Consider the following 12,791-nt stretch of genomic DNA (forward strand, 5'->3'; position numbering starts at 1 on the left):
AGGGGTTTAAAGAACAATAATGTTTCTCACATCATATATACACAACAAAGGTGACATGCTGAGTAAAATGCTTAGTGGCACGCCGTGTAAAATGCTTATGGTGGCATTTCGTCCGTCTTTACGTTCTGAGTTCAAATGACTCATCCTTTCGGGGTTGATAAAATAACTATCAGTTGAGTATTGTGATCGATGATATCAACTAGCTCCCCCATAGTTCCAGGCCTTGTGTCTATAGTACAAAAAATATTACATTTACAAGAAATTATCGATGCAAGGCTGTGGTACAAGACGCTTGCACAAAGTGGTACGCAACGGAATCGAACCCAGAATCACACATATGTGAATCAATTTTCTTAACCACATGTCCAAACCGAACAAGCATAAATAGCAGCAGCAGCAGAGAGAGAGAGAGAGAGAGAGAAATAGAGAGAGAGAAAGAGAGAGAGAGAGAGAGGGAGAGAGAGGGAGAGAGAGAGAGGGAGAGAGATAGATAGATAGAGAGAGAGACCGTGTAAAGCAGGCAGACAGAAATATATAGAGAAAGAGAGAGCGAGACAGAGAGAAAGAGAGAGAGGGAGAGAGAGAGAGAGAGAGGGAAATAGATAGATAGATAGAGAGAGAGACCGTGTAAAGCAGGCAGACAGAAATATATAGAGAAAGAGAGAGCGAGACAGAGAGAAAGAGAGAGAGAGAGAGAGAGAAAGAGTGTGTGTGTGAGAGAGATAGAGAACGAGATAGAGAGCACGAGTGTAGGAGAGAGCGAGAGTGAGAAAGACATAGAACGTGTAAAAAATAACTAAAGCAGGCAGACAAAAATATGCAGAAAAAGAGCGAGAGAGAAAGATATTGAGAGAGAGAGAGAGAGAGAGAGAGAGAGGGAGAGAGAGAGAGGGAGAGAGAGAGAGATAGATAGATAGATAGATAGATAGATAGAGAGAGAGAGAGAGAGAGAGAGAAATTTCTGGAAGGTACGAAAATCATATGACCTTTTTAGTGTGAACAACTTGACTTTTTCTATAGGTAGAAAGTGAACCCACTCCACTAATAAAAATGTAAAATGTAAAATGAAACAAAATGTGTCAAAATAAGAAATTAAATAAATACAAGAACCCGCACCTAATAAAAAATGGAAACTAAAAGAAATACAAAGAAAAAACGGTTATTTCTGAAGAAAGTTTTTCAATTGAGAGCAAGTCCAATATCCTTGTGCGTGTAATTGTTTCGTTGGCCAAATTTAATAAGAGATTTTCTCGTAGTATCTAGAAGCAGATTTCACGAATGTCAGATTGGTTATGTTCGCCCGACCAATACAAACTTTTAAGTCGCTGAATCACATCGAGCGTCTAATGTTCAAACGGATATTGTCGTTCTTTTCGTTGATATAAGCTTTGGCAACGAGACTTCCGGCAGCGAGATTTCCGGCAACGAGATTTCCGGTCAGGGCTGAAATGTGCTGTCATTAATATCAAGAGAATTCACAGGGAAAATGAGAGAGCACAGACGCTTTCTTTCTTTCTTTCTTTCTTTCTTTCTTTCTTTCTTTCTTTCTTTCTATTGACTGGTGGCCACCACCGACTGATAGAAATCACTAACTAAACACGCTATCGAACGAAGTGCCTCGCCTAGCATAAACTCTCTTTTCCTCCCTCTGTAATTATCTTTACCAGTCTATCTCTCTCCACACTCTTTCTTTCTTTCTTTCTTTCTTTCTTTCCTTGTATATATTGCTAGATAGAAAAAGCACGTGAAAAGAATGTAAGGAGGGGACAAAGAAAAATTATATGAAGTCAGAAAGTAGAACACGTTTAAAAAAATAGGTAGAGATATGGAGTACCTGACAACATTCAAGATAGCGGGTACCCTATTGGGATTTATGCTTGAACTAGGTCTGCGCCTCTGTAAAAGAGAGGTGTTGAGGAAATCGTGTCTGACTATGATTGATTACATCAACTTAACGTCTAGAAATTTCTGCAGATGTCATTCTCTTAACTCATGTGTGCACATCGTTAGATACAACTTGCAGAGCTTTCAGTATAGAGGACGAATCTTCTGACTTGCAGAACATGCCTCTCCCACAAAAGGCAAAAAAGAAAAAGCTTCCAACTGGTCAAGAGAAAACTAAGAGAACATTTCCATTAACTGCATCTTTCCGACCTTTCAAAGAAAGGTTGGGTTTCTCACAGCCCACCTTCCTCGTAACGTTGTTCCAGCTCATGTTCACGTATTTGTCCGGACCTAACCAAATACCAATCAATTTAACAAGACCATACGTCCAGGGTCCCCTACCCCCTTACACAGCACTACTTTTCGGTATGGACTTATCTCTCCAAGTGCAGGCTTACCGCTTTTTCTGATTAAGTTTTGCTTTGCTCCTGTCTGGTATTCGTTTAGAATGGTGAAAACCACTTTGATTTTCGTGGTGTCCGATACCATTACGGTGGCATCTTCCGCATATATAGACACGGTTCTTCAGTACCCTAATTCGAACGGGATGCGCTTCAACAACTCCAGATTCTGCAGTTGTGTCTTCAGAGTCATTATACATAGAAGGGGGGAGAGAGCATACTCTTGACAAATCAAGCAAATGATATCAAATGGATACTCTTGACGAATCAAGCAAATGGCATCAAATGGTATCGAATAATATAAAATGGTATACGATTTTTGCTCTGATTACAGAGCAGGACCCGCTGTGCATTGAAAACACACCAAAGTCTGAAGTTGGTACGGAAATCAGCTGCTTTGAGGGTAACCGTCTAGTAACAATGGTTGATCCTATCGACAATAATAGTTGGTTTTAATAGAGGTGCAAATAAATATATAATGGGTGGGACAATTAGACTGGTCTTTGAGCGGTATTTCCTTTTATCGACACCAAAGAAGAACTTGACAGGATTTGAAATTAAAATATAAGTAAACAACTAGATATTTTGCTAACACCCGTCTACAGCCGATGTAATAGTAGGTGAATCTTCGAAGAAAATCATGTGAACTTCCAGAAATGATATCGTGAAAGATTAATTAATTTTATTTTCATTTTATTTCTTCTTCTCTTATAGCATGACTAAATCATCTTTAAACCGATTGAAACCGGTCGTATATTCTGATAAGAATATAAATATTTTCTTTCTTTTGTGCGTGATAAAATTCTCTGCATTTCTCTTCATTTTTACCATAAATTTGCTTGTGTAAGACCTCAATCGTTTCTCTCTCTCTCCCCAATCTCTCTTTCTTTATATATTTATACACAAATAAATAAAATAGGATATCAGAATACCACTTGCTAGAAAGAGGAGCTAACGCTACCAAAGCACCATAAACTCACAATAAAGATGCACACGAGTAATGCAATGAACATATTAAAAATAGGCTTACCCATGCGTTGAATACATCAGTAAGTAATGTATATTTCAATACCAATTGATTTCATCCTGTGTATGCCTTAGATTGTGCCTGTAACGTGTGAACTTGCTGGCCACCTTATTATTCCTTTAATACCATTAATAACAGTAATGATACATCTTTATTTAATATATATATATATATATATATATATATATATATATGTCGTATGTAAACACGGTATATATTTTTATGTGCTACTATTAGTTTCATGTGCTGTGAACAGGCCATACATTGTTTTATAACAAGCCTGGTGTCACAGCACAATTATCAGACACTGCCAACATGGCATAACGAATTAAAAATAGAAGGAGAGAAAAAAGCGAGGAAAGGCGAGAAGAAAGCCTATATAAAAAGTGAAGGGTTGAATAACCGGAAGACAAAAATGTAATCAGAAAGAAAAATAAAAGGCTGGAGAATAAGAGTTATTTCCATTAGACCGTAAATTATAAAGCTGGAAAAGATCGTGGCTTAGAGCTTATGGTGCAGTTATCAATCCGGCAAGGAAGACACTTCCCAATTCTTCAACGGAACTTAGGTATATGCTTACAACCGCTGAAAATTTCGGATCTAGATTCAAGCAGTGAGATAGAGTTCTTAGATCTGAAAAGGATCTGAGTTCTTTCTGCTACGCATAACTTGTATTTTTTGATTTGTTAAAATATCATATGTGGTGTTGCGTTCGATTTCAAATTCCGTGCGTGGCTAGCTTTGCTTTTGTCTCTGTATCGAAAAGAAGATATGTGATTTGTATATCGATCATTGAATTCATCTTCACATAGTCCGATATAACACTTCTTAGTTGTGTTATCTAGCGTTGTTATAACTTCTGCCTCATATACGGCGGATTTAATCATATATCACCGGTCGAATGGACAGGTTCCTGGGTCTCGACAGTTACAACTGGGAGTAGGTTCTTGGTGTTTGTCGCGTGTAATGATACTCTTTATGTTGGGGCAGCAGCTATATGATAATTTCACAGGTCGCCGGTTAAATATTTTCCTGTACCTGTGATTTTCTGGAAAATGTTTGTCTAGGAGAGACAGGAATCGTTTACTCATCTTAGATTTTACGTTAAGGGGAAAGGGAAGGGCGAACCAAATAGTTTCCGTTGGTCTATTTTTAGGTCTACCATTATTATTCCGATTAATATTAGAGGGGTTATATAATAATTTATCTTTAAAGCCACCATTGGATAGGGCATTATTATAGTAGGAAAGAACAATTTCTCACCTCTTTTCATCTAAAGAAATATCACCGGTCGAATGGACAGGTTCCTGGGTCTCGACAGTTACAACTGGGAGTATCTCAAGAATTTCTTTAGATGAAAAGACGTGAGAAACTGTTATTAATGTTAGCTATCAGGTTTTTAAATATTACAGGTAGGTGACAAGAGGGTGTATATAGGGCAAATTTTTCTTATGAGAGAAAGTTAGGCTTATGGTAAGGTTTATAAGAGGAGACAGTTGCGTACTGGGGTAGATCAAATCGACTGGTCCCCTCCCCCAAAATTTCGGGCCTTGAGTAGAAAATTTCAGACCTCTGGGTTTAACACTCTAGAAGTGGATTTATGAAAATAAAGTTATATATATATATATATATATATATATATATATATATATATATATATATATATATATATATATATATATATAATGTGTGTGTGTGTGTGTGTGTGTGTGTATATATGTATGTATATATATATTTATATACACACATATATATATACATAAACGTATATACATATGTATATACATACATATATGTATATATCTATCTATATCTATCTATCTATCTATCTATCTATCTATCTATCTATCTATCTATCTATCTATCTATGTATATATATGTATATATATACCAGTGGCGTGCGGTGACCTCCGGGGTTGGGCATGCAATGAATTTCTCCCCCCCCCACGGCAATTTTTCAGTAAAAGAATTTTCGTATTCCTACAATTTACATATGGGAGATTCCGAATATGCAATCACCCCCGTATGACCTAGAATAAGCAGGGAATAAAAATGGCTCTGTAGAGATGAGCCTGAAATAAGTGTATTGTTTGTATTTTTCTTTCTCTTCGAAACGTCAGTACATTCCTCTCCTCACTCTCCCTTAAAAAGTCTAAAAATCATAAGTGAAATGTAATAGAGATGAAATTGGATTCTGTTAATATTTTTGCATATTCGGAATCTCTGTTAAAGGTAGGAACCCGAAAATTTTTTTTCACAAAATTCGTTTTTCAAAGGGGTGCGATTCTGCATTAGCCCCTATACCTATTGGTTGAGCTGAATCAATTTGAAATGATTTAATTAAGAGAACACATTTAGTTACATTATATGACCATGCTTTAAGATCGTTACGCTCTGGAAGACAAGTCAGGTGCTTTATCATGCTACGTGTCAATTCCAGGAAAATTATTGATACTCAAGCAGACTGTTCTGAGACTTACTGAACTCCGTATATTAAAAGACTACGTCTCACGCACACACATTGAAAATACACGCATATACATGAATACACACACAATGAAAGACAGTGAAAATTCAACATTGTAAAAAGCCCCCCAAAACTGTTGTGGCAGAAGTCAACATCTCTGAGATTGAAACAAGACATTTACGGCCGTAAATAGACTACACCCAGCAGCACAGAAAGGAAAACCTATGTAGGTTAGGTTTGACGAAGAAGTCGAACCATTTCTCCTGCCAAACAATACTGGTGTAAGATGGTCGAACCTTACATTATAACAAACACTAACCAAAACCTGTAATATATGCCCTTTAATATATTTAAGGTTCTAAAATGTTATTTACCTCATTTATAAATTAATTCAATTCTTCGATCTTTCTGGGTAAATATATCTATCACATTTTCGTAGAAATCTTCTCTTTTCATCAATTGTTGTAATAAATCTTTTTCAATTGACATTAGTGCTTACCCAGACAGTCTTCTTTCTCCTGTCGCATTTCTTTGGTATGTTTTGATTCTACTTAATACAGAAAAGGATCGCTCTACAGAAGCAGTGGCAGACGGAATTGTCAAATTCTAATTGCACAGATTGAAGAGTTCTGGCATAGATTCAACAAGGTCACTGCTGTAAATGTAACTCATTAAATGACTTAAAATTTGCTTTTTAAAATCTTTCATTGAATACATCACATTGAGCTCACTTTGTAATCGAATTACATAAAAAAATCTGCCATAAGTGATTTTTAAAGAATCTATAGAGTCCACAGGAAATTGTTTGCAATACTCAGCAACATAAGGATGAATATCGTGCTATTATTTGGTCAACTACTGTACTGATAATTTTGTTATAAAGCATTCTATAATGTCGTTGGGGCTCAATAGATATATTTTTGGATCTCTGAATTCCGATTCCTGCATCGACTGCATATTTTTCTCCTAACATATCATAAAAGATTGAAAAATTATCAAGTTTGTTTTCGAGTACAGTTCTAGGTTTATCTATTTGCTCTTTACAATACACTATGTCATGACTTTTACTCTGGAGGATGTTAAATAAGATGTCAGTAAAAGAAAAAAACGTCTCTGAATACTTCTAACAAAAATAAGAAATCAGGAGCTTTTAAAGTGTGTAAGAATCCAATTGCTGAATTTATGGTGGTATCATCCCATGCTTCAGGATTTTCAATGATGTGTTCAAAAAGGCTGATCATGAAATTATAATTTTCCTTTGTGGTAATAATGAGACGTGAGGAGTAATTCCATCTAGTTGCTGTTGCTTTCGGAAATCTTTTTTTAACTATGTTATCTAATGCATTAGCCCTTTTCGGTGATTTCGTAAAAAATGTACCCAGTTCGTTTATTGTAGAAAAAAATATCTTGCATTCTTTCATAGCAGAGCATGATTGTGAAAGAACTAAATTTAGGATATGGGCACAACAATGAATAAAGATCGCACATTCATATTTCTTTCTTACTATTGCCTGTAACCCATTTAATTGTCCTGCCATTGTAGCGGCACCATCATATGTCTGTGCAATCAATTTGTTTCCACATTCCCACGTCTCAATGCATTTAAAAACATGTTCAGCTAAAGCATTTGCAGATCGATCTGCACTAACATCACTAAAACCGATAAATCGTTCTTTCGTCACACAATCTTCTGTAACATAACGTAAAACTGTTGACACTTGTGAATATACTGAGATGTCTCATCAACAAGAATAGAAACAAACTTATCTTGCTCAATTTCCTTTTGCATCTCATTCAACATAACTTTATGAATTGCATCGATCAAGTCATTTTGACTTCTGTTTGACAGACCGGTGAAGATAGAAGCTGTATCTAGATGACTTTCCATTTTTTGTCATATTTACTTATTAAATATACGAGTTCTTTATAATTTCCACGATCATTAGAACCTTCAGATTCAAAATGACCCCGAAACGATAATTCGTGGAGACCTAAAAAAATTAACAACATCGACCAATCGTTGCAGAATGGATGTTTCGTCTAACGTTCTCATTATGATGTTGTATGCTTTGATTTTTACAAGCATCAAATTGTAAGTCTATGCGAACATTCCCGAATATTTTAAGATCTATCAAAGATTTTATATGCCTTTGAGAACGCTCATGCTTTAACATAGCCATATGTAAATTATTTAAATCATCATAGCCTTTATCATTTCAAACATTCTCTTCTAAGCAAAAAAGTAAACAAGGCCAACAGAATAATTTATTAAGTGTAGCACTTCCAGTTAACCATTTTTTCTTTTCATACAAATTAACCTGAAATTGTCTCGTGAATTTCTTGTTGTAGCTTCGCAAATTAGGTAAATTCGGTGTTGGTCTCCCACCGTTTATAATTAATTGTTTTCCATCGAAGTCTCTTTTCGAAAAACTATTTCTCAAAATATCGTTTATAACTCACATTTCACTCATTTCGGAAAAAGTAACACACGTGTAAGCGTCTGCGTAAATTGTAAGTAAATTTCAACAAAACGGAAAAATAACGTTAGTTAAATTAATTTAAAATTAATTAGCTACTTCTGAAATAAGAAATATAATATAGATAATATTTTTGTTTTCAGAACACTCCAAAAATATAATAGTGCAAACAGATGTTTTGGATAAAAAATTCAAACTTACCGCCAGGCTTTTCCAAGAATTATGGCTAACTCAAGAACTGCTCTAGTTCCGGTCAAAAAGTGGAACCAGCTTCGCAACAATTCTACACTAACAAAGAGACAGAGAGGGGGTGTCATGCAATTTTCTCAAAGCATGACTTGCTACAATAAATTTGTCGAGTCACTGACAGAGAGAGGAAGGGGGTAGAAAATATTTCAAATGTGCTATCGTCTTAGCATACCTTTTAACAGGTCACTAAGAGAGAGAGAGAGAGAGAGGAGGAAGGAAGGACAAACTAACAGAGACAGATAGGGAGTGTCTACATGCGGGTCTTCTCAAAGCATGACTTCTCAAAGCAAAAGTACTAGTCACTGAGAGAGGGGATGGAGAGACAGAATATTTCGAAAACAACTGGACGGATTTTCTTTGAAACAAAGTAACTATTTTATCTAATTTTCCGATGATATGGATAAAATAACAGAAATGCAGCGCATACCTTGCATACCTGAGAGTGCACTCCCCTGATATATATATATATATATATATATATATATATATATATATATATATATATATATATATATATATATATATATATATATATATATATATATATATATATATATATATGTATGTATAAGTGCGTGTGTGTACACAAACACATGCGACGCGCTTCCTTCAGTTTCCACTAACTAAATCTATTCACAAAGCTTTGGTCGGTCTGAGGCTATAGTAGAAGACACTTGCCCAAAGTGCCACGCAGTGAGACTGCTGAACTCGGAACCATGTGGTTGATAAGCAAGCTACTTACTACACAACCACTCCTGCACCTGCTTTTAGCGACAATATAGAGAGACTTTAATAAGAGAGTTAGAGCTTCGAACCAATAAACGATAGAGTAGACGTACAGAGTAAACAATCGACGAATTTTGCGAGAAGTAACTTGATGATAAAAAAAAAAAATCATTATCAATACATCATATTTAACGTATGTGTATAACTGAAACACCAGAAACCGGTCCTGGTATTGACACTAGTGTTGGTGTTTGTGTTGATACCGGCGATGTTTGTGGTAATGGTGCTGGTGGTGAAAGTGAGTGTGATAGTGGTGATATTGGAGGTGGTTGCGTTTGTGTTTGCGGTGGTGGTGGTTGTACTGGCAGTGGTTGTCGTTGTGATTGTGTTGGTGGTGGCAGTAGTGATGAGTATAGTGGTTGCAGGGATGGTGGTGGTTGCCGTGGTGTTGTCGTCGTTGTAGTGATGGTAGTGTGGTGTTCGTGGTGGCGGTTGCTGTGTTTGCCGGCGGTGGCGTTGCCAATAGTAATTGCTTCCGCCTAGGTCGATGTTTGAGCGTAAAAGATGTAACAGTCAGCTAAGTGGTTGGCAGTTAACGTCTCCAAAGACAAGTGTTTAACTGCGACCCTTTCACTACTTGACGCGCTCAGTTGTATGGCCCGGAGGATGATGGACAATGGAAAATAATAGAGATTTCAATAATGAGAACCTTCATAATTAACAACTCAACACTAACATTTGTTTATTATACGGAGCAAAAGAAGTTAGCCACTAGCAGTGGTGCCTTGTAACAGACGACCAACACTAGATTGCGCCTTTCCGGCCGTGACTGGTGTTTTCTACGTAATAGGGAACACATGGGTGCTTAAAACCTATGAAGGTTTCAATCATTGAGAGTGAAATTACAGACCGTAACCAAAAATTGGGGCAAGTTCCGTAACCTGAGTTGGCCGCAAAATATGTATGTATGTATGTATGTATGTATGTATGTATGTATGTATGTATGTATGTATGTATGTATGTATGTATGTATGCATTTCTGCTTCTTGCAAGGCATTTGGACTTGGCATTAGCCTGGACAAGACTGTTGTAATGTTCCAACCTGCACCAGGAAATCCATATGTGAAACCAGCTATCTTGGTTGAAGGAACAATTCTGAAGGTAGTAAACAAGTTTGTCTACATGGGCAGCACACTCAGTCATTCTTGCTCCCTGGATGAGGAAATATGTTTCAGGCTGCAGAGAGCAACTAATTCCTTCCGGTCTCTTCAGTCTCGTGTCTGGTCCCAGCATAGCATAGCAAGGCAAACAAAAGTTGCTGTGTACCGTGCTTGTGTACTTACATTGCTCCTCTACTCGTGTGAAACATGGACTCTGTACAAACGTCAGGTAAGGGTCCTTGAACGCTTTCATCAGAGATGTCTCAGGCACATTCTCAATGTTGGCTGGACCTCAAAGATTCCAGACACACAGATCCTGAGGACAGCTGATATCTTGAGTATTGAGGCGATTGTGCACAAACACCGGTTACGTTGGACTGGACACCTTATTAGAATGAAGGATAGCAGGATTCCTAAGCAGATGCTCTATGGAGAACTTGTGAATGGAAGGAGACTCCGGCAGAAACCAAGGCTGCGCTTTAAGGATTGTGTCAAGTCCTCATTAAAGGCTTGTGATATGCAGGACACTGACTGGGAGAACAATGCCTGTCATCGTCACAGATGGAGGAAGCAGGTTAAGGAGGGGATCGAGACTTTTGAGAGATCACATATCCAGCATGAAGAATTTAAGCGAGCTGCGCGAAAGTGCACGGCTCATATAGTGAATGGGGAAAGCTTGGTCTGCAATGTTTGCAGTCGTGTATGCTTATGAAGAACAGGGCTTATTAGCCACCAACGGAGCCGTAAATGCAAAATGTAAGTTAGTCCTAGAGCGCAGAATGTTCCTAAGGTCGGCAATGGTCTTCCTCGGTCACGAGTGGACGGCCATCATGTATGTATGTATGTATGTATGTATGTATGTATGTATGTATGTATGTATGTATGTATGAATGGCTTCAGTGACATACACTCACATACATGCATGCACGCATGCAGGTTGTTATAATCGATTTTCTCAGTAACTATGGGGGCTAGGAAAAAATACAAAGCGCGTTCCAATCTATGCACCCGTCTCCACATGTGTGCTATTTTTCCACGCGAATCCACCCGGCCGTTTGGCCGTGAACCTGGAGACAATAAATAATACATGTTCAATTTATATATATATATATATATATATATATATATATATATATATATATATATATACAGTGGGGGGAAATAAATATTCGTACATGTCAAAATTCTTTATTTAATTTCTAATAAACATAAATGGGATATACCAATACTATATTTGCATACACATGCATAAACTAAGAATGTGCAAAAGAAACTAATAAATTATAGTAACTAATGAATTTATATACAATTATAAATATTTAGGGGTGAAAAAAGTATTCGTACAGAATAAATTTATGAGTTTCTATGCCACAAAATACTGTTAAAATAATTTTTTTTTTACTAGAACTTTCTCGTTTGTTCCAATAATCTTATCAGTAGTCATTTTTAAGTGTCAACACACTAGCTTCTTCATTCAGTACTGAGACAACATAAAGTATTGTCGTAATAATAGCGAAAAGTAAAGAATTCACAAATTCAGTGAAAACTTAATTATTGAACAGTGGAAAGCAGGTAAAAGTTACAGGAAAATATCAGAGACCCTTTGTATTCCATTTTCTACCATATCTTCATTTATTCAAAGATATAAAAAAATCGGGAACTGTTGAAAATAGAATAAGATCCGGTGCACTACGCAAGATTTCCCCTAGATCTTTAAGAAAAATGAAGCGAAAAATCGAAAAAAAACCCGCAATTATCACCAGAAAGGAGTTACAAGAAGATTTGTTAGCTTCAGGGACTAGTGTTACACTACGAACAATCAGCGATGAACTTCATAGGAATGAACTGAAGTCATGCTCTCCTAGAAAAACTCCGCTGTTGACTAAAAGGCATAGAGATGCCCGTTTAAAGTTTGTTTATGAACATTAAGATAAATCTGATACATTTTGGGAAAATGTTCTATGGACAGACGAGATGAAAATTGAATAGTTTGGACGAAATTCGCGTAGCCATGTTTGGAGGAAAGATGGTACCGCCTATTCGCCGAAAAACACAATTCCTACTGTAAAGTTTGGAGGTGGCAACATCATGGTGTGGGGGTGTTTCTCTGCAAATGGCACTGGCAATTTACATGTGACAGATGGTAGAATGAATGCAGAGATGTACCAAAATATTTTGAACAATAATTTATGGGACTCTGTAGAAAAGCTCCAGCTTTGTGAAGGGTGGATTTTACAACAGGATAACGACCCTAAGCACACGGCGAAGTCTACAAAAAAAAAAAAATGGATTGTCAATCACAATATAAAATTATTAAAATGGCCAAGCCATTCACCTGGC

General features: G+C 36.7%; 1 protein-coding gene across 1 annotated transcript in view; it reads right to left on the reverse strand.

Annotated features, from left to right (window-relative positions):
- Nucleotides 1-1,330: 1,330 nt before the first annotated feature.
- Nucleotides 1,331-12,791, reverse strand: part of LOC149132218 (uncharacterized) — a 14,883-nt gene continuing 3,422 nt past the window's right edge. Inside the window, exon 2 of the mRNA XM_089365335.1 lies at nt 1,331-1,453. Coding sequence (XP_089221461.1) covers nt 1,331-1,453 — 123 coding nt within the window. The remainder of the gene's footprint in view (nt 1,454-12,791) is intronic.

This window comes from Octopus bimaculoides, chromosome Z, assembly GCF_046866305.1.
Source record: "Octopus bimaculoides isolate indiv1 chromosome Z, ASM4686630v1, whole genome shotgun sequence".
Lineage (NCBI taxonomy): Eukaryota > Metazoa > Mollusca > Cephalopoda > Octopoda > Octopodidae > Octopus > Octopus bimaculoides.